Source organism: Hydra vulgaris, chromosome 05 (genome assembly GCF_038396675.1).
Source record: "Hydra vulgaris chromosome 05, alternate assembly HydraT2T_AEP".
In the NCBI taxonomy this organism is placed as follows: Eukaryota; Metazoa; Cnidaria; class Hydrozoa; order Anthoathecata; family Hydridae; genus Hydra; species Hydra vulgaris.
This window is the reverse complement of record NC_088924.1, coordinates 9145001-9170000: the sequence shown is the minus strand read 5'-3', so window position 1 is coordinate 9170000 and position 25000 is coordinate 9145001. Positions and strand designations below refer to the sequence as shown.

The following is a 25000-nucleotide window of genomic DNA, read 5'->3' as shown; positions in this document are numbered from 1 at the left end:
TATATACATATATATACATATATATATATATATATATATATATATATATACATATATATATATATATATATATATATATATATATATATATATATATATATATATATATTTATATTTTTTTTGTACAAGAGAGACCTTTTTCTCTCTTGTACAGGTTTAAAAGTTATTAAATAATCTTTTCCCACCATAACTGCGTAGACTTTATAGAAGGATGGTTATGGCAAATGGTTTTATTGATAACTACGCAAAATTCGTACAACTAAAAGATTAATTTTTTTTATTTGTGGTGCACCAGCAAAAGCTCTAATTTAATAGCTTTAATGGTTATTATGGATGTGATTGTAATGTGGAGAAACCTATGATGGTTGAATGATGCTTATGTACACTGATAAACGATGCTAAAATATTTCGAGGTCAAAACAAAAAAAATCATCACAAGGATGTCAGTGTCTGGGAATCACTTAAAATAGATATGGCGCAGCAGTTATCTATCAACGCAATTCAATGTGCGGTTCTTGGTTGTATAAAAAATTACATTTTATACGGAAAAAGGCTGCTCCCTATTTGATTATTATCTGGGCAATTTACTTTATTAACTGTTTACTTATATTCCTTAAAGAATATATTCGTATAGATTTTAATTGTATACCAAGATGTAAAACCAAGTATTAAAGATATGAAATTGAAAAAAACTTCTGAATTCAAAAATTTTCGTTTATATTGTGGATGATATCCATTTTTCAAGTTTTCTTAGTTATAAAAAAAATAATAAAAGGTATATAAATTATAACAACCCACATAATTATATTTACAATTTCACATTAACCATATAAAAACATTAGAATATACATTAAAAACCGTACTAACATATTAACAACAATTATTAAATATAAACGCATTTTAATTACAAACCACTTGACGTCACGGAACGCTGTAACTTTTAATTTAATATAATTACACATCTCTTTTACAATTAAGGGTCATACAAACAGGATGTCTTTTTCCTAGGGAATATCCTCGACCTTAATGTCAACTTCTTTTACATCAACAATTCCTTGACCTTGGTTCTCATTGATTTCAACAACTTCTTTGCAATTAATGCCTATATATCTTTCCACGTCCGGAATGAAGCAAAAAAACTGAATTTCACATCAAGATCGAATATACTTCACGTGGCGCGGAACCCCATTCACTACAACAAGTTAATCCGAACCGTCTTTAAATACTGTTGCTGGCTTTTACTTGGTATGGCACTTTGCATTGGGTGGTTTCAACCAAATTTAATCCCTCGTTACCAATCGAGAGATTAAAGGAATTTCCTAATCTCTCGATACCAACTTAATAACTATATTTTTTCTACATTGGTCGTACGTCATATTTGTCGACAGCATCGTTGTACCAATATGTTGCTTTCGGTATTAATATTTTATATCGGTCAGCTATTCTTTTTATTGTAAGATGGTTTCTTTCCACAATTCTATTCCCACCAGGGTAAAAGGTTGCCCAAAACGTGACAGGCACTCCCCAACTGTCAAATAAACTCCTCATATCTTGAGGTTTAAACGTTGCTTCATTCGCTGTTGATATTTCGGATGGGGCTCCTCGTTCACAAAAGATAAGTCAGGCAATTCGAAATATGGCTACACTTCTGTGTAAACTTGTCAGTGTCGCCACAAAGCGTATCTTGAAAGTCCGCAATCGATTAGATTCAGAAATTTTACAATCCATAATGCGTAATATCCATGACTAACCTTTCTCAATTTTCTTTACCATTTAAGCTACCTTTCTTCCACTGTACTGGTGCTGGATCTATTGAATGACACGGCTCACAATTTTTTAATATCATTTGAATTTTGATTTTAGTTGCATTTGGAAGTACTTCCCGAACAAAGTTCCATACTCTACTTACTCCAAAATATCCAGTTGTTTTTAGTATATCTTCAAGATTGATTCAGGCTCCGCCACTATTACTCCAATACAGTTTTTTAGAAGCTCATTCACAGTCAACATATTTAACCATCTAATGAACACTCTGTTAATGCATCAGCTAAATTATCTTCCTATAGGTCAAGATTTTGACGTCAACTTGCAAATCCTATTCATCAATTAACTGTTGCAGTACGCTTATTTTTCTTCGAAATAATATTTCATGCTTGGTTTTTGACTTCAACTTTGATTTTCCAGTAAGTGCGTCGGAAACCCAATAGAATACGGTTGCAGAGTCTGTAAAAACTGTCACTCTTTTCAAGTTTCCACGTTAAACCATATTTATTCTATATAGCAATGCGTCTCACTCTGCCATGTTTATAGGAACGTCCTACTTTTATTTTCGCAGTCATGTTGCATCTTCCAAAATCGTATTACCAAATTAAATTATTGCACCCATAGCTAAAGAACTTGCATCAACCCATACTTTTCCTTCATTGTCATCCTCAACCCAATCCCTTTAAGCTGGCTCGCAACTTTGAACCACATCATAAACTTCTCAAAGTACACATTTCACATTTTCATCAGCAATTTCAACGTCCCAGCCCTTCGTTAAACTGACATTTGTTTGCTCCATCCGATTACAAACAACTTGTAACCAACTACACACAGGTAAATGACCCGTTGAACGTCCGCAAACTGAAAAAACCACTCTTAGGTACTTGTTTCTTCAACTCTATTACCTCTTGACCACGTCAATTTGTTACCACCTTTGCGTACACAAAATCCCAACACACGGACCCCATCATTGTCAATCTGTTTACCCTCTTTGTTCTCCGAACCATATTTTTCAAAATTTCTCTCAGTATATTCAAGACTTACCACGTTCCAATTGATATATATGTCATCCGATTAGGCGAACGTTCCTTTCTTAAGTAACTTGTCTTGATCAATAATGGCGTTTACATCAAGTTTCATGATCATCGGCGCAACATTCAAACCGAAATCATGTCGTGTTAAATAATATCTCTTGTTGCGAAAAACCACCGTTTTGAAGGTATGAAGGTGTTCCTCAGTTTTCATTTCGATATAAGCTTTGCGTAGATTCATAATTATTGGTTTGTTTCCCATTTTTCTCCATTTTCTCAACTTATAAAAATACACATCTTCATTACTTGTATACGTTTCGATGAAGTTGTTAGCTTCTCTTCAATTCAAGTCAAATTGGACGTTATTATCGTTGTTTCTTTAAATTTCAGCCATTAATGGAGTTTGTCCTATTGGCGGCTCTAAAACGTTTTTGTCATACTTTAGTAACCATTTTTGCTCGATCCACTTTTAAAAATAGTTTTCGGAATTTGTTTCAGCATGTTTTGGTTGTGAGTACATGCCGATTTGGTTAAACAGATTGTTGGGTCCATTTCCGTGTCTTCATATCCATTTGACTCTCCATTCAATACCATCAAAAACAGCTTTATGGTTTTCTTTTTAATTTCAATTTTTTTTATTTGATCTTTGTGTAAAAATGCAAGTCCGTACTAGCTGGACCCAAAATTCGCTGTTCTTGATGTGGAAATGAAAACGAAATAATTTAATTAAACTCATACCGAGCATCATATCATCTCTGAAAGGTCAGGAATCCATTAAATTAACTTCGTTGCATATTTTGATATTATTAACCTCAACATTTATATTTGCGAATTCAATACATTGATGATTTTTACCTTCAAATTTTATCACTGTTCGAGAGTTTAAACTTTTATTCTGATTTTTGACGGATAATTATGAATCAGAATCGTCTTTGAGCAACCCTTGTTCATTACAACTGATGCTACCACTCCATTAACATTTAAACGAATAATACATAATACGCAGATTCGATTTTTGTTCACAAGCGAGCTTTTACAGATCCCTGGCACCTGCACTCGTTTCCCTGCGTCTTTAAGCAGCTTGAAGCCTTATGCCCGTCTTTACCGCATTTAAAGCATCGAAAGATCATCTTCCTAGACAACTTTTTTGTAAAAAAACAATTCTTCGCAATGAGGTGTAATCAAATTGCGAAAGATATTTTGTAGCTAGATGTTGAGACTCAGCGCCAATAAAAATACTGTCCTCTATTTTTACGTAGTTCAAATAAGCTCTGACTTCTAGTAACATAATATTAATCGGGTCCTTTGTTGCTCGAAATGATGATTATAAAAACTCGGGCCATCCCAAAACAAGTACCAATCAATTCAAATTAACCAAAGACATATATTAGAACTTTCCCTGCTAGAAATTTCTCTACTTCGATTGCATCTTTCATATCTTCTATGGTTAAAACGTCATATACAGAATACGCAGTTTTTCTTAGAAGAATTGGAAAAAGTAGCTCCAGCTTTTTGTTCTGCGTATATTAATTTGATTCTTTGCATTCACATCGCAGCATCTGAAGATCCATTACATGTTTCAAACATATCAAATAATTTCATACTTGAATTTATTGCTAAGCCAGCTTGTAGTTTTCTCGCGGAAATGTAACATTGAGTTTGGATGTTTTCTTTTGTTTACAAAATGAGAATCTGTCTCTTACAACATTTTAATCACAATTTATACTAAATCGTATACCTTAAATATTGCCATTACAACCCACATAAACATATTTACAATTTCCACATAATCACATTTACCATATGAGCACATTAGCAAACACATACAAAACCGTACAAACATATTAACAACAATTATCAAATATAAAGGCACTTTATATGGCATGTATATATATGTATATATATATATATATATATATATATATATATATATATATATATATATATATATATATATATATATATATATATATATATATATATATATATATATATATATATATATATATATATATAAATACATATTTTTATATATAGGGTTGCCAGATACACGGTCGCCTAAAGAAGGACATAAAAAATTTTTATAATTAATTATGTAATAACTGTAGTACTTTGCAACCAGGAAGTTGCATTAACTAAAATAGATAGCTAAAATTTTATGAAAAGTATTCTTTAGAGTTTGGATAAATTTGGACTGGTAATTTGTTTTTATAGTTTTTTAAAAGGAACTTTTTTTCAGGTCTGCATTTAGAATTAATTGATTTTTTATTCAGTAATTTTTTTTGGTCTTAATGAGAAATAATTTCAAACTTTTCTTCAAAACATAGTATACATTTTTTGGAAATGTTATTATAGGCATGCTCAGTTTTTAGAATTGACCAGTTTATTTTAAAGTTAATATTTTTTTCTTCTAGTTGCCAATTTTATTTAGACAGCATAGTCTCTTCTGAGTATTTTTTATGTGTAAAAGATTGTATGTGGTTGGCATAACGTTTTTTCCATGCTGTCTATATATATATGTGTATATATATATATACATATATACATATATTTATATTTATATATATATATATATATATATGTATATATATATATATATATATATATATATATATATATATATATATATATATATATATATATATATATATATATATATATATATATATATATATATATATATATATATAGATATATTAAATGTTTATATAATTTTTTTTTTTGTGTGTGTGTTTTATGTTTTGATTTCTTTTAAGGATGTCATTATTATCAATTTCAATGCTCTAATATTTACTGCATTCCACTGTATTGGCAATGTGATGGTCGTTTTGATTGCTCAGATCATTCAGACGAAGATCCAACTATATGTAATTTAATGATTGTTTCTTTGTTAATACTAAGTAGAATAAATTATAAGTAGACCAAATAACATTAAAATGAATTTTAAATCAAAGGTTTATAACATTATATTGTCAGTTTTTAAAACACTAAAACTTGACTTTTATACTTCCAGGTACTTGATTTTTTATAACTATTATAATGGCTTGATTATTGTACTTATTTGATACTTATACTATATTTTTCTTTTAATGGTTTTTCGTTAAACAAAATGTAAAGAATCTAAATAATTTAAACTTATTTTATTATTTTAATTAAGTCGCTACCCGTTGGAAGTTAGAGAAAACTCTTAAGGTTTTATTTAAAATGAGATAATTCTAGAAAAAAAGTATTGCACAAAATTTAGCATCTAAGGCCAAACAATGTTCATCTAAATTATATGCAAAGTTTATAAAGAAGAATTAGTAGCAGTTCTTATTTATATGTTTTTGTTAGCAATTTTTTTTTTTTTTTTATTATAGGTCAAACAACGCATTTACCAACGACATTACCAACACCAAGAACAACAACAGTTTTTGGTAACATTTTATTTAACTGCTATACATTCATAAATGGTTATAGTATTCATCGATTAATCTTACAAACTGGTTTCAAAAACTATGACATAATAGTTGAAACAATTTAAAAATTTTTTCGGTTTCCTTTTTACCAGCCATTGATTTAAAATATATTAAAAAATAACGTTATAATATTCATCGATTAATCTTATAAATTGGTTTCAAAAGTTACATAATTTTTATTTTATAGAAAAAGCAATTTGAAAATGTTTACATTTTTTTTAACTGCAAAGGGTTCAGAATGAATTAAAAACTTACTTAATTTAGCAGAGCTTTTTTAAAACTTGTATACTTTTATTTTGCATATGCATATGATTTATAGCAATTATTTCACAATGCAATACGGAATTAATTAAATGGAATTTGATAAAAAATAATAAATAGAATGTGATTAAATATAAATAACTTTGTATATATATATATATATATATATATATATATATATGTATATATATATATATATATATATATATATATATATTTATATATATTTATATATATATATATATATATATACATACATATATATATATATATATATATATATATATATATATATATATATATATATTTATATATATATATATATATATATATGTATATATATATAAATATATATACATATATATGTATATATATATATATATATGTACATATATATATATATATATATATATATATATATATATATATATATATATATATATATATATATATATATATATATATATATATATATATATATAATTAGAACTCTTCCTGATGATCCAGCAATGGTGAAACTTCAAGTCGAAGATAAAAGTTAGATAAGTGTTTTTTACTAATTAATTAATGCTCTGTTATTTAAGAACATTGAGCACTCTCTTTGTAAAATACACTAACATAATTTACATATATATATATATATATATATATATATATATATATATATATATATATATATATATATATATATATATATATTTATATATATATATATATATATATATTTATATATTTATATATACATATATATAAATATATATATATATATATAAATAAAGATATATATATATATATATATATATATATATATTATATATTTATATACTTATATATATATATATATATATATATATATTTATATATATATATATATATATACATATATATATATATATATATATATATATATATATATATATATATATATATATATATATATATATATATATATATATATATATATATTTTTTTTTTTTTTTTTTTTTAAAATAGAGACCTTTTTCTCTCTTGTACAGGTTTAAAAGTTATTAAATAATCTTTTCCCACCATAACTGCGTAGACTTTATAGAAGGATGGTTATGGCAAATGGTTTTATTGATAACTACGCAAAATTCGTACAACTTAAAGATTAATTTTTTTTATTTGTGGTGCACCAGCAAAAGCTCTAATTTAATAGCTTTAATGGTTATTATGGATGTGATTGTAATGTGGAGAAACCTATGATGGTTGAATGATGCTTATGTACACTGATAAACGATGCTAAAATATTTCGAGGTCAAAACAAAAAAAATCATCACAAGGATGTCAGTGTCTGGGAATCACTTAAAATAGATATGGCGCAGCAGTTATCTATCAACGCAATTCAATGTGCGGTTCTTGGTTGTATAAAAAATTACATTTTATACGGAAAAAGGCTGCTCCCTATTTGATTATTATCTGGGCAATTTACTTTATTAACTGTTTACTTATATTCCTTAAAGAATATATTCGTATAGATTTTAATTGTATACCAAGATGTAAAACCAAGTATTAAAGATATGAAATTGAAAAAAACTTCTGAATTCAAAAATTTTCGTTTATATTGTGGATGATATCCATTTTTCAAGTTTTCTTAGTTATAAAAAAAATAATAAAAGGTATATAAATTATAACAACCCACATAATTATATTTACAGTTTCACATTAACCATATAAAAACATTAGAATATTCATTAAAAACCGTACTAACATATTAACAACAATTATTAAATATAAACGCATTTTAATTACAAACCACTTGACGTCACGGAACGCTGTAACTTTTAATTTAATATAATTACACATCTCTTTTACAATTAAGGGTCATACAAACAGGATGTCTTTTTCCTAGGGAATATCCTCGACCTTAATGTCAACTTCTTTTACATCAACAATTCCTTGACCTTGGTTCTCATTGATTTCAACAACTTCTTTGCAATTAATGCCTATATATCTTTCCACGTCCGGAATGAAGCAAAAAAACTGAATTTCACATCAAGATCGAATATACTTCACGTGGCGCGGAACCCCATTCACTACAACAAGTTAATCCGAACCGTCTTTAAATACTGTTGCTGGCTTTTACTTGGTATGGCACTTTGCATTGGGTGGTTTCAACCAAATTTAATCCCTCGTTACCAATCGAGAGATTAAAGGAATTTCCTAATCTCTCGATACCAACTTAATAACTATATTTTTTCTACATTGGTCGTACGTCATATTTGTCGACAGCATCGTTGTACCAATATGTTGCTTTCGGTATTAATATTTTATATCGGTCAGCTATTCTTTTTATTGTAAGATGGTTTCTTTCCACAATTCTATTCCCACCAGGGTAAAAGGTTGCCCAAAACGTGACAGGCACTCCCCAACTGTCAAATAAACTCCTCATATCTTGAGGTTTAAACGTTGCTTCATTTGCTGTTGATATTTCGGATGGGGCTCCTCGTTCACAAAAGATAAGTCAGGCAATTCGAAATATGGCTACACTTCTGTGTAAACTTGTCAGTGTCGCCACAAAGCGTATCTTGAAAGTCCGCAATCGATTAGATTCAGAAATTTTACAATCCATAATGCGTAATATCCATGACTAACCTTTCTCAATTTTCTTTACCATTTAAGCTACCTTTCTTCCACTGTACTGGTGCTGGATCTATTGAATGACACGGCTCACAATTTTTTAATATCATTTGAATTTTGATTTTAGTTGCATTTGGAAGTACTTCCCGAACAAAGTTCCATACTCTACTTACTCCAAAATATCCAGTTGTTTTTAGTATATCTTCAAGATTGATTCAGGCTCCGCCACTATTACTCCAATACAGTTTTTTAGAAGCTCATTCACAGTCAACATATTTAACCATCTAATGAACACTCTGTTAATGCATCAGCTAAATTATCTTCCTATAGGTCAAGATTTTGACGTCAACTTGCAAATCCTATTCATCAATTAACTGTTGCAGTACGCTTATTTTTCTTCGAAATAATATTTCATGCTTGGTTTTTGACTTCAACTTTGATTTTCCAGTAAGTGCGTCGGAAACCCAATAGAATACGGTTGCAGAGTCTGTAAAAACTGTCACTCTTTTCAAGTTTCCACGTTAAACCATATTTATTCTATATAGCAATGCGTCTCACTCTGCCATGTTTATAGGAACGTCCTACTTTTATTTTCGCAGTCATGTTGCATCTTCCAAAATCGTATTACCAAATTAAATTATTGCACCCATAGCTAAAGAACTTGCATCAACCCATACTTTTCCTTCATTGTCATCCTCAACCCAATCCCTTTAAGCTGGCTCGCAACTTTGAACCACATCATAAACTTCTCAAAGTACACATTTCACATTTTCATCAGCAATTTCAACGTCCCAGCCCTTCGTTAAACTGACATTTGTTTGCTCCATCCGATTACAAACAACTTGTAACCAACTACACACAGGTAAATGACCCGTTGAACGTCCGCAAACTGAAAAAACCACTCTTAGGTACTTGTTTCTTCAACTCTATTACCTCTTGACCACGTCAATTTGTTACCACCTTTGCGTACACAAAATCCCAACACACGGACCCCATCATTGTCAATCTGTTTACCCTCTTTGTTCTCCGAACCATATTTTTCAAAATTTCTCTCAGTATATTCAAGACTTACCACGTTCCAATTGATATATATGTCATCCGATTAGGCGAACGTTCCTTTCTTAAGTAACTTGTCTTGATCAATAATGGCGTTTACATCAAGTTTCATGATCATCGGCGCAACATTCAAACCGAAATCATGTCGTGTTAAATAATATCTCTTGTTGCGAAAAACCACCGTTTTGAAGGTATGAAGGTGTTCCTCAGTTTTCATTTCGATATAAGCTTTGCGTAGATTCATAATTATTGGTTTGTTTCCCATTTTTCTCCATTTTCTCAACTTATAAAAATACACATCTTCATTACTTGTATACGTTTCGATGAAGTTGTTAGCTTCTCTTCAATTCAAGTCAAATTGGACGTTATTATCGTTGTTTCTTTAAATTTCAGCCATTAATGGAGTTTGTCCTATTGGCGGCTCTAAAACGTTTTTGTCATACTTTAGTAACCATTTTTGCTCGATCCACTTTTAAAAATAGTTTTCGGAATTTGTTTCAGCATGTTTTGGTTGTGAGTACATGCCGATTTGGTTAAACAGATTGTTGGGTCCATTTCCGTGTCTTCATATCCATTTGACTCTCCATTCAATACCATCAAAAACAGCTTTATGGTTTTCTTTTTAATTTCAATTTTTTTTATTTGATCTTTGTGTAAAAATGCAAGTCCGTACTAGCTGGACCCAAAATTCGCTGTTCTTGATGTGGAAATGAAAACGAAATAATTTAATTAAACTCATACCGAGCATCATATCATCTCTGAAAGGTTAAGTGAAATATGATACAATCTTCCAAAGGTAGAAACAATGTGATGAAACTATTTCTTGAGTATTTTGCTATGACAAAAAGTAAACTTATAAACTCCTGTTTTAAATAAAAGAAATGAAAATTCAAATGTTCGTCAGAGTGAGTTTTTTGAAACTAGCAGAATTAAAAACGAGAAACTTTAGGTTTTTCTTCTTTTTACGCCGTTTCTGTACTTTGAATTTAATTAAGTAAAGTATTAATAAAATAAAAAATAAAAAAAGCGTTGAAAATATTGTAAAATAGTGTTTACATTTGTTTTAAAAAAATAATTTTATGATGATTTTAAAGATAAGAAAATGTATTAGATAAAAAAGAAATATCTTTAAGTATTTAAAAATAAACTATTATCTTAGTATAAGATTTTTATAAACTTTGAATTAAAAATATGACATATAAAAAGAACTTTCTTTTCATATATCATTCATATAATCTAATTCAATGTTTAGTCATTTAACTATTATTCTAAAACTTAACTTATTCAAGATAAACCAAAAGCTAACTGTAAAACTTATTTTTAATTGGAATTTCTTGGCATAACTTTGATTCTAATAGATCTTAAAGTAAAAAAAAAGTTATACAAATTATCGAAAGTCTAGATACTATTCTGAGAGTGCAAACAAATCAGGATTTAACAAAATCTTATATCAAAAATACTAGCTCATCTGTTCTGATGCTGCATCTAAGTAATACTAAAAACGCTTTTATGATAGTAACGGAGACTAAAATGTATAATGAATAATCAAAAACAACTCATCGTATAGTTTAAAACAAAAGGGTCCTATCTTACAGCAAAGCTATATAAACTTTTTTCCGAATCTAAATAATTCAAAACAAATAAGATGAAAACAATCTAAAGAGTACACACGATTTTTGTAAAAGTGGACTCAACTAATGCTTAGCTAAACATTTTACATTAAAACTAGGTATTAGATTTTTATATAATTTAAAGATAATAGCTTGTCTTGTTTATATGCAATTTAAAATAAAATATTTCATTTATTTTCTTTTAGGTCAAACAACGACACAAATAACAACAACTTATATTACAGAAACACAAGCAACAACAGTTTACGGTATAAGTTTGTTTGGCTGCTATACATTTTTAATTAGTAATATTATTTATTGATCACACTCATAAACTTGCTTCAAAATATCATTTTAAAAGTAATAATAAAAATAGTACAAAAAAATCTGTTCATTCAGTTTTTAATTTAAATTTTCAGTGGATTTAAAATAAATTATACTGAGTTTTTTTTGCCATAAAAATTATATAGGCAATTCACGTTATTGCGCTAAAATGTGTCTTAATTTCTTGCTACGCGAATATTTAAAGCTAATATTATCTTTTTTTAGTTTATGGTATTATATTTTGCCAGAATTTAATTCTTTCTTTATTCTTTTATTTTTAGTGTCGAATAAAATAAATTCAACATTACTTTTAGTTGTACAGTATAAAAACTAATGGTTTAAGGTGAAGAAAAACTTATACTTCAAGAGTTTCAAAAAAAAGGATAAAAAAAGTCAAGATTGCCAGTTTTTCTTAAAATATAGATGCTTTTGAAATGAAGAATCGTAATTTTTTTTTTGCCTGATTTTAAAATATCAATCAATAATCTTATTGTCAATAATGAAGCAACTCCACAACCTCACAATGATAATCATCCTCACAATCAAAATAAGTCTAATAATATTTCAAATGATGTCTATGTTGTTATACAATCTCTTGCCTTTGTTTGAACATACTTTGAGATAAAGTCTATTAACATGAATATAGATCATAAAAATAAAAAAAAGTTTAAGTCTTTATTGCTATACAATTGCACTGAGTGATTATGTAACTTGAAGTTCTTTACCAGGAAAAAAGTTTCAAATAAAATTTCTGATTTTTATTCTTTTCGATAAAAATCTATATTTAATAATTGCAATGGCTGAAATAGGAAAAGGACATTACAAAAGCTGGTGCAAATTCCAAGCAGACAAAGCTGTTGAAACATGTGTATAAAGAAACACCAAGACAGTCTGTTGTAACTATAGACATAATCAAGCCAAATTTATTTATCTGATGAAAACATGTTAGAAATGTGTTTTCATAAAAAAAACTCAAAATAATAAAAGTTCTTTTAATGCAAAAAAAGATGGAATATGTTATGACGCTGAATGTTTTTAGTGATTTCTGTTTAATTCAATCTTCCAATTGATCCAAATTTATTTTCTTTATCCAATAAAATTTTAAAAATCCAATTTTATTTTTAATTTTAAAATTTTTAGTTTTGCTAAAAATGATTAATAATTTCTGTAAAAATGATTAATAATTTCTGTAAAAATGATTAATAATTTCTGATAAATAGTTAAATAAAGTTTATAAAAACTTTTTTAAGTTTAGAGTACTGCTTTTAAAAAATTAGAATAATTCTCTTATATTGAGGTGTGATAGCAAATCTTTAAAACTCAAATTAAAGTTTGTTTTAATATTTTTATTTTAGTTAACTTAAACTGTTTTTTTCTCAGAATACCAACATTTAGCATGCTTTAATAAATGACTTGAAAACTACTACTTATGGTGCTTTGAAATTTTGTACAGTTGTAGTAATAAATGTGATAAACACATTAAAGCAATACATATTCTTGATTTTATTCTTGAGCAGAGTTATGGGGTTCTAAAGTGAACTGTTTTGGGATAAATTTTGACTAATTACTTATTTATGCTACGACCGCTTCATGCTTTAAGCTAACTTTTTGCTTCGATGAATATCTTGTTATATCATAAGTAAGCAGTGAAAGTTAAAGCTTTTATCTATCATTACCTTAATACTTTTTTATGAATTTCTTAACTTTTCGATGAATCTTTTGTAGGGTTTGCGAAACAAAACTAGGGTTCAAAAGTGAAGTTTAAGTTTTAAATTTTTATTTTAAATGAAAATTTTTAATATTATCTAATCAATAATATTTGTTGAAAATTAACAATTTTAGAAAATTGATCACCTTCATTTATTGCAGTTGTTTGTAAATAAATGTTATTAAATTTATTTAAGTTTTTAAATCTTTATTGCAGGTAGGAATATGTACTCCAATAGCAGTTTTCATTCAACTAAATAATAAGTCATTAAAAGCCCTAACTAAAATTTTAATTTTAAAAAAATATATTTTAAGTTTAAAAAAAAAGTTGCAAAAGTAATTGCAAAAGTAGTTGAGTTGATCCATAAAATCTAAGATTAAGAGACATCTTTTATAATATCTTTATAAAATTAAAATAACAACTTCTTTTAAGTAAGATAAACCTTAGCATCTGGAAGCAATTCTACCATTACTTAGCTGCTTATCTTTATGAACATTTTGGTTGATTTTCTGATTGTTAATTCTGCTGTTCTAAGTTGTAAAAAAACCATCAGATAATACAGTCCAAAGATCACCTCAACTTTTTAAATTATTACATCTTTTATAAGTATCACAATTACATTCTTCGAAAATTTTTTTATTTGTTCTGCAACTTTTTCAGCCAACACAATTGAGAGTATTTTTTTTAATTAATTCAACTTTGCCAACTTTTTAAATAACGTATTCTTTAAAAGTAATAAATACGTATCCACCAAAGTTAATTTAACTAAACTTTTTTTGTTTTCTGTTTTCTAAATAGAATTAGCAATGATATATCCTACAAAAAGTGATGATCTGTAAGAAAAATCCCTTCTGACCTGAAACTAAACAAAATTTTGGATAAAAAAACTTTAAATTTACTATAAATAATTATTATGACTTCTTTTTATTTACTCATATAATAGCTATGTTTCATCTTTTAAGAATTTGTACTTTGAAAGCTCATCTCTAATATATGGAAAACAGCTAAGATCATTTATAATAATAACAATGCAGAGAAGATTCTATATACCAATAAAAATGTTTTTTTAAACAATATTCATAAACTTGTCTGTAATACACGCATGCTTAACCTCAGTTTATGCATTTATTTACTGCGTTAAAGAAATACTATTTAAATGCGGCTTTGTTATTTGGCATTTGCTTTATGTTTTGTTATGTTGCATTTGATTATGCTTCGACTCATATTTTATCATACTCTGGTAGAGCTAAATTTGGTTGGCTTCCAATTTGAATAATAAAAGAACTACCATTATCGATAAATTCTTAAAAAAAATAATCTAATTTTAGATCTTATATGAAACATTCGATGACCTGTTCATCTGTTAAGTTTGCCATGTTTATGATTTTTGTGCGCTTATTGTTAGTCTGGGCGCAAAAAATAAACTTTTTTCAACAAAAATTTAATATTTTAACCTTAAATGTTTAAAAATAAATCTTGTGAAAGCGGCCCAACTGGCCACATCATCTGTTATTTGGACTATATTGTTACTTATTTGTTATTAATGTTACTATGGATTTTAAAAGTTTTTTAGCAATATACATCCCTCAGGTTTTGATTGTTATGTTATGACCATCATAATATGACAATCAACAAACGTATGAATCAGGCTCGGTAATAAGGCAAAATGAAGTTGATCTTGTCAAGACCATGTTTTTTTTTATACACCTATACCTTTTGCTTAACACAGTCAAGCAATGAAAAAAGTTATTGTTATCTCCTTACCAATATTTTTCTTTAACTTTATTCACCATTATAAAAAAATTAGTTTACCTTTTTCCATCAGCAATAAAAGATAACAACTTTGTATTGGGTTGATCGTTAATTGTTTCAATAACTGGTTTAATTTGTTTAAAAATAAAGTCTCAATGGCTATATGCAATCATTTTTACTAGAAACTTTGTTCCACAAATCTAACATCTTATTATTATAGCTAGCCAACATTATTATTAATCAAAAAATTTTATAATATTAGAAATATTGTGGCTCTTCGCATAACTTATGACAAAATTGAAATCCAGGTTTGAAGTTTAAAAAATTTAGGAGCTGATTCTAGGCAATATGAACTTTTTCTTATACCTGAACTCATGCAAAAAATTCCCTAGGAACTTGCTTTAATTATATCAAGAGAGTTTGTTAATGACGATAATTGTTGGGGTATAAAAACTGTTTTAAACATTTTAAGAACTGAAATTCAAGCTCGTATAAGAAGCCAACTTAGTAAAGAAGAATCGTAGCATATTACTGCAGAAACATTATACTCGAGTGGAGATATGAAACCACAAAATAAGTTTGTATGTATATTATTCAATAGCTGTTCACAACTTATTTACATCTCACCATCTTTTCGAAGTAGACTTATACTAAAAACGTTAGACACAAGAGAATCATTATTAATACGTTTGGAAATCAGAGTGAAACTGATGATTTAGAAAGAGTTCAATTTACTGCTGAGGATACTAATGGTTGCTTTATTTTAATTTATTGTTTTTTCTCATAAATGGCCAGTTTATGAATATTTTCAGGATCATTTGGAAATATCAAATTAACTTGTTTTATTAATAATACTGTTTATAATATAGGTGATTTTGTTATTGATTTCTCGAGATTTAATACGTATGCTAAATTATTTCGAGTAACAGCATTGATATTACAATTCACTAAAAATTTAAAAACAAAAATCGATCAGTTTAAGCTTATTTATTCTTCGATGTTATCAATTGAAGAGCTGGAAAGCGCAACTACTTTATGGATATCACACATTCAGCGTGATGTTTTAACAAAACCTTCATTTTTACAATTATGTAAAGATTTAAGACTTAAAGAAGTGGGTGGAATCGTTTGTTGTCAAAGACAAATGGAAAATGTACCATTATTATAAAACTTTAAATTTTAAACTTTCTTACCTCGCGAACTTTCCTACCTTTTTCGAAGCTTGTAATCCAGAAATCTCATGTCCTTGTGAAACATAATGACATTTAAGAAACTCTCGGCAAACTGCGGAATAAATACTGGGTTTCTAGGGCGAGGTCTTTAATAAATAGTACAGTCAAAAAATAATTTATTTGTAAAAGGTTTAAAGAGAAATCATTTTTTAACATCCATCTCCACACTATCAGTAAGTAGGCTAAAACATGACTTCGCTTTTAAATAAACTTGGGTGGATTACACTGGTCCTTTATATGTCAAATCTTCAGAAGATTCAAATATTGATAATAAAGTAATTTTGTTCACATGTTGTAGTTTTTGTGCGCTTATATTAGATTTAATTCCTGATTGCTCTGCAGCAAGTGCCATTTGTGGTCTTCAAAGATTTTTTGCGTGGCGTGGGGCGTCTTCAGAGATTGTATCAGACAACGGCACACAGTTTGCTTCAGAAGAAACACAAGCATTTGGTGCAGCAATGACAATGAAATAGAGATTCAATGTATCAGCGGCTCCCTAGTGGGGCTAATTATTTGAAAGACTAGTTAGATCTTCAAAACGCTGCCTAAAAAACGATATTAGCTAATTCAAGAAAAACGTATAAAGAGTTTTTAATAGTACTTCTTGAAGGAGAATGCGTTATAAAAAATAGACCTTTTACGTTCAGTTATAAAGAGCCAGAAGATGAGGTAGTAACACCTTATCATTTAGTTTTTGGGGAGAATTTAAATTTGGAAATCATACCTGAATCATCAGTAAATGATTATATAATCAACGTGATAAACATCTCTCCATGTTATTGCCGCATTTCCGATCAAGATGGAATGACTAGTATTTGAAAATTCTGCGCAAATATCATAAATCTTTTAAAGTTAAATGCTCAGCTCTAATTAAAAATGGCTAATTAGTTTAAATAGACGATTTCTATAAGTCTTGCATACTGTGGAAATTGGTATGGCTGAAGACATTAAACATTCGAAAAAAAAAGTGTAGAGAAGTGCCAAAATGAGATATACTCAAAACGGTAACTATCAAAAACTTAATAGATCTGTAAACAAGCTGTACCCGATTAAAGATGGAATTTTTGGATTTCTTGTTTTGTCGTAACATTTTTTATTTCGATGTCAATGCCTGTATTTCTAGTATTATTTGGAGTTGTTTTGTATTAAAAAACATTTTAAAAACAAGGCTTAGCACCCTTATTTTTCAAAAAGAGATCGGCTATTCTTATAAAAATACAAATAAAAACATTTGTTTGTATTTTTATAAAACCCTTTTGAGTAAAAAAATGCAAATAACAAAAAATTATACGATAAAAGTTCATCAATGGTTTGAAATTTCATCAAAAGTTGTTGTTATGGTACGACGTTTCCTTGATATAAAGTTTACGATTGCCAGATTTAGAGAGGTCGTGATTTTTGAGGTAATAAATTTTGACAGTTGATAGTAATAAACTTTGATCTAATAAAAGGAAAGGCGTTTATTGTTTTGAAAAGTTATTATCTGACGGATTGGAGTCTTGATTTTTGGAGGTTAGCTTTAAATTGTGGAAAATTTTTTAGCTAAATTTATTTTAGAAATAAATGTATAAGCATACAACATACGTTTGAAGATATTTCATTTCAAGAAATTACTTAATTAATAAAAGTTAGTGAGAATATTAGAGAACTTAATGTGCCAAATCTAAATGTGTATACATACCAAACATACTTGTTTATTTATGTAATTACTTTAATAAATTTGCCTTAGAATTTTTTTAAGTAACCAGACATTATTCAAAATTGTTTTTATCAAAAACAACTTGCACCTAGATAAACTTTTTTTACACAGTTAGTTGAAAAGCAATATCTATATTTTTCTGCTTTTATGGCTAAAATGTTTTAAATTAACAAAATCAATATTATAAAAATATTTAATGTCATATAAATACTTTTTTCATAATGTTTGTGCGTTGCCAAATCAGGCGTTTAATTGAAATATGCTATATTATATAACATTTATCTGGTGCTTTATAAATTTGGCAAAAGTTAAAATCTTATATATACTCAAATAGCATTATAAACAAAAAGTTTTTTTTAAACTCTAAAGTAAATTTTACTTTCTTAAATTTAAAATATTATTTTATGCTTAAATGCCGTTTTATCGAACGTAATATTGTTTAACTTTTCGAATCGTATTTTTATGTGCTAATGCTTTTATGTTATTAAAGTTTATTATTAATAATACAAAAATGTTGTGTTTTACATTTAGGTCTATCAAGTGGTTCAATAATTCTTATTTCATTTGGCGTTATATTTTCCGTATTTTTATTGATTTGTTTTGCGGTATGTTTTCGACGAAAAAAAAGGTAGAAACAGTTTTAGCCAACCTGAAATTTTATTATTTTATTTTGATCAGGGACCTCAGAATGTCAGATTAAATTATAAGTAGTATTGTTGCCAATTTTGTTTAGACGAGCATAAATAGCTATCTAAACAAACGGTCAACACTGATCTACTAAAATTAACTGAATGATATCTATAAGTTATCTAAAAAAAAGTTTTTTTCATTGTCTTTTATAAACATTATACAATCTTTTTGAAACATTCAAATCTTCTTATTGGGTATTATATCGAATAAAAAGGATATTCAGTAAAATTCTTAAGTGTAATTTTCAATTAAAACGCAACTTAAAAAGATATCATAAGCATGATCAAAACATAAAATTTCTAAGATACTAGTTTATTATATAAAGCAAAACCTCTCATAGATCAAATATGCACATATATTTAAATTCAAATATATATTTAAACATACACATTTACATTAAACACAGTTTGTTTCTCATTCAATTATTTTTTTCTTAATTAGCAAAACTATTGCTATGTTTGGTCCAGCACCTCTATAACTAAGATATAAAAAACGACAGAACGAACAAATTTGGTTTTTATTAAATATTACCCGTGTCTTATATTCAAAACCATTACGTAACTAACTAAATATTTTAAATATTAAGCTAATAAACTGATTAGTATCGTATCTATAGAAGATTTTACATAAATTGTAGTTTTTGTGTAAAATCTACTATAGATACGATACCAATATTTTTCAAACCAATATTTGTTAAAATAAAGCACAAGTACTTAACCAAAGTTCGAGTAATAGCAAGACGCCCGGTCTAAAGGTTTCATTTCACTATTTAAAAATGCTTAAATACAAAGAAATACTGTTGACGATGTTTAAGTCCAAAGTAACACACGGTGCTTAGAAACATGCTCTAAGACCATGCAACACATCCCTAGAATTTTTTTGTTGATTTATTATCAGAAGACTCTTCCTTATTTTAAAAATGTACAAAAACAATTTTTCCACCGAGGGTCTTGGGAGGTATCACGTATTATAAGCAAGTGCCTAGCAATTTTAATGTTCAAGATAGGTAATTAAGAGCTATGTGGCATACTCATATTGTTAGTATATTAATAATGGTATCAAATGAAGATGACTTGCAAAATGTTTAGGTATTTAGAGCTAACCCAACCCTTTCCCGACTCCCAATTGCCCCCTTCCAAGGACTACGTCTTCTAAGATAATAATAATTGTTTTTTAAGTTATATTATAAATTAGACAAAAATTTATCGACAGATTTAAAGTTTCATCAAAAAATATATTTTCGTTTAAAATTTATGGCAATAAGAATTCTTATGGTCATAAATCTTAAACGAAAATATATAAATTTGTGGAACTTTAAACTTCAGTTTAAAATTCCACAAATTTACCCCCTGGAATAACTTTGAATGATCGTAACTTTTAAACTAGAAATTTTTTTTTGAAGAAATTTAATATAATTTTTGAAGAAATTTAATCTAGTTTAATATAACAAAAAAAAAAAAAAAAAGTCTATGTGGTTAAATTATTATTTATATTTTGCATGTCATTTATCATCGTATCTTATATCAAGAAATTATGTTAAATACTTGTTTATAAGAGGTTAATATTATACTTGTTACAAGCCACCTGCAAATTAAAATCTTCTTTAAAAGTGGTTTTAGTTGTAAGCAACAACTGCGTTTTTTAGCGCTTTAATATAGTTTGGGCTGTATTTTCAAAATTTTCTTATTAGCCTAAACTGATTAAAATCCTGGAGAATGGACTTGAGAGCTTGTTTGGTCCAGTAACCTAAGGCTACAGAATATAAAATGCACAAAATAAGTTTTAGTCTATTTGATGAATAATCGTTATAATTTATGCTAGTTTAAACTTGCATAAACTGTTGTATTATTTAACTACTATTATCATAATTAAATAATATTATTTTAATCTTTCGTCAAACTTAAATTTTGTTTATCTTACCGCAGACTCCACCTTTCATGTCAATGAATTCGATTATATGTTGCTCAACTATATGTACCTTCAAAGGAATTGTAGCCCCTAGATTTTTATAGCTCGTAGAGAACTGCTCTATATCTTTGACATAAGTGGAGCTTGATGATTTTTCAAAACAGCCATAGACTAATTTTTTTAAATCTCCAAATACCTTGATGTATTTGATTACGGGATCTTCAAGACTAGACTCCTGAAAAAACAGCTGAAACTGTCTATGTTTTTTAAGCAACTTATTGCAAGCATTGTCTTCCAAAAGATGCTGCTCTTGGTAAGATACTCTACAGATGGTTATCGTAGACAGATATCGGTTGAAAAACCCACACTCCTAGTTTTCAAACAAACTATTTTCAATCTCTTTTAAAATTTTGTCTATAACACCTAAAAGTATATGTAGACTCTGAATATTTACAAGCTGTATGTTAATTTTATTATTGACCCCTGTTAATAAAGAGGTTTGAAAAACATTTGTGAACATTTTTGCATTTTTTAATTTTGCACCTTCAGATATCCATTGGTCCTATCTGCACAAAGAGTCTAAAGAATAATGATCAGCTTTTTGAAAGTTAGGATATGAGGTCAAGCAAAACGGACAAGGGTGCTTTGATGTTGCAGTTTATTTTCAAACCATTTGAAGCAAAACCTTTAGATCTTCAGATACTCCGTAATCTAAAGAAAATATGTTAAATTTATCTAAAATTATCATCAAGAAAAAAATGTTGATATCAAATTAGATAAATAATTTAAATTAATGATAAATAATTTAAATTGTTTATCTGATTTGATATCGAAATATTTTTTTCTTAAAGATAATTTTAGATAAACTTAACATTTCTACTTTAGATTACAGAGTATCTGAAGATTTAAAGGTTTTGCTTCAAATGATTTGAAAACAAACTGCAACATCAAAGCACCCTAAAAAACTTTGTAAAAAGTTTTACAAATAATTGTAACCTTCATATTATTTTATTATTTTATTATTATTATTTTATTTATATTGCTGTGTTTTAAAAATTACAAAGAAAGATATTACATTAATAGAAAACCTGGCCCGAGCAAAAAGAAGACAAGTTGTCTTATCACTGAGCCCCGTTACATTAGTGCTCTAAAACGTGTTTAAAATTTACATATATAATAAATGATAAATAAAACAGTATAAATACATACAATTTCAGCAATAAAATAATATTTTGCTAATAATATTCCGCGAAAAATTTTAAAAATAATAAAGTGCAAACAAAAGAAAATCCTGAAAGTTATCAATACACAAAAAATCATTTTTAAAAAAAATGCAAAACATATAAAGTAGAGTTACGTTTTATTAAAAATAATGCAATAAAAAAAAAGAATTTGGGCTGAATAATAAATATCAACAAAAACATAAGCGTTAAAGCAGATTTGTTTTTATGTATACCGTTTGTTACTAATGGTTTTTAAACCATTAGTAACAAAAGCTAAAGAAAATGCAAAAGTTTAAGTGATTATTTTGAGTGATTTAATTCAAACCTTTTTAAATTTTCAAAAAAGATATTAAAAAAGATATTTGAAATCTAATATATCAAAGTCCATGTTTAGCGAACACCATTTTAAATTCGCATTAAATTTTTCCAAAGTGCAATTTAAAACGAAGTTTTGTTTTTCCTTAAAAATTAGATAAAAGTTTTTCCAAACAAAAGGTTTCCAATATTGAATTTGGTACAAACTTAATTTAAGATGTATTATTGGAACGGCACAGTTATTCTCTAAAAATTTGGAAGGATATTTATGAGAGATTTTATTAAAATAGAAATGTTACTAGAGATAACCTACATTTTACTTTAAACATAAATAGTAAAACTTGATGAATATTAGGCTTATAAATATTTAAAGCTCCAAGCTGACGTAAGAAAGGTTCACATTGTGCATTTCTGGTTGAGCTTAATATTATCCTGCAAGCATGTTTTTGTTTGTTATAAATATTTTTTAGTTTAATGTCATTAGTGCTACCCCTAGCAACGTTAAAGTATGAAAGATAACTGTGTATAAACGACAAATAAAGAATTTTTTAAAGACTCTTTATTAAAAAAAGGTTTTGTTCGATATAAAAAGAAAATATCTTTTGAGATTTTTCCTTCAATATATTTAATATTAAATTTCCATGATAATTTTTCACCTAAAAGCAATCCCAGAAAATAAGTTGTCAATTCCCTTTTAATTATTATGTTATTGATTAAAAGATTGGGTAATTTAAGAGGAATATTCACGGCTTTACTAGGCCTATGGAATAGGATAAATTTTGTTTTCTCTGTATATAATGTAAGACGGTTAGTTATAAACCACGCATTGATCTTATCTAATTCTTCATTTGCTATTCTAAAAAGAACATCAATATCTTTGTGAGAATAAAATAAATTAGTGTCGCCTGCAAATAAAATAGTATTGAATATTCTTGATGGCAAAAACAAATCATTTACATAAAGTAAAAATAATAAAGGTCCTAAAATAGAACCTTTTCGAGTCTTTTGATTCTTTAAGTATAAGTTGCTTTCTGTTAGTTAATTATGATTTAAACCAAAGTAAACTTTAATTTTTTATATCATAACTTCATAGTTTTTTCAAAATTATCTTATGGTTTACAGTGTCGAAAGCTTTGGATAAATCAATACAAACCCCTATTGTATAGCAATCATTATTAAACCCATTAGATATATGCTTAACCAATTCATTTATTGCATGGTTTATGGTAGTGGAATGGTTTTTTTTAAAACCGTTTTGATTAAAGTATAAAATCTTATTTTCAGTTAAAAATTTGTTATACATAATGCGTTTAATTAGTTTTGAAAAGCAGGGCAAGACTGAAATTGGTCTGTAGTTTGAAACATTAGTCTCATCACCAGATTTGAAAATCGGTGTTATTTTTTCAATTTCAAATTTATCTGGAATAAGAGTTTAAAATCGGTTCGTCCATATTTATATCAGTCTTAGTAAGATATATATTTTATACTTTATTCAAAACCGTTTTGATTAAAGCATAAAATCTTATTTTCAGTTAAAAATTTATAAAGTCTGTTATACATAATGCGTTTAATTAGTTTTGAAAAGCAGGGCAAGACTGAAATTGGTCTGTAGTTTGAAACATTAGTCTCATCACCAGATTTGAAAATCGGTGTTATTTTTTCAATTTTAAATTTATCTGGAATAAGAGTTTAAAATCGGTTCGTCCATATTTATATCAGTCTTAGTAAGATATAAATCGAATTTTTTTTATCCAAATGGAATTTTTGCTGCTAAGTTTTGACCAACATAAAGAAAAAAGCTCTTTAATTTCTCAATAATAACTTCTTTATGATAAACTAATTTTCCATCAATAATAAATTTTAGGGGTAAGTTGTTTTTCGCATATTTTAATTAATTAAATCTCTAATAACACTCTACGTTTTTCGAGTGTTTCCAAAAAATATTTATCTGCCTTTAAATTAACCATATATAGTAAAATTGAACATAATTAGGTCTTTCTAAAAAAATTCCGCATGATTTTTGGAGTCATCACGCTCCTGTTTTGTCGTAAGATATTGTATTTCGATGTCAATGCCTGTATTTCTAGTATTATTTGGAGTTATTTTGTATTAAAAAAAAATTTTAAAAACAAGGCTTAGCACCCTCATTTTTCGAAAAGAGATCGGCTATTCTTATAAAAATACAAATAAAAACATTTGTTTGTATTTTTATAAAACCCTTTTGAGTAAAAAAATGCAAATAATTTCGTACTATACTCGTCGTACCATAACAACAAATTTTGATTTCATCAAAAGTTGTTGTTATGGTACGACGTTTCCTTGATATAAGGTTTACGATTGCCAGATTTAGAGAGGTCGTGATTTTTGGGGT

The 25000-nt window shown here is 27.3% G+C and overlaps 1 protein-coding gene across 2 annotated transcripts in view; it reads left to right on the top strand.

The window, feature by feature from the left end:
* Positions 1-25000, top strand: part of LOC136080525 (CD320 antigen-like) — a 69243-nt gene that overhangs the window by 35644 nt on the left and 8599 nt on the right. For both annotated transcript variants that reach the window (XM_065797302.1, XM_065797303.1), the window contains exons 5-8: positions 5552-5662; positions 6155-6211; positions 11985-12047; positions 19025-19121. In XM_065797302.1, coding sequence (XP_065653374.1) covers positions 5552-5662; positions 6155-6211; positions 11985-12047; positions 19025-19121 — 328 coding nt within the window. The remainder of the gene's footprint in view (positions 1-5551; positions 5663-6154; positions 6212-11984; positions 12048-19024; positions 19122-25000) is intronic.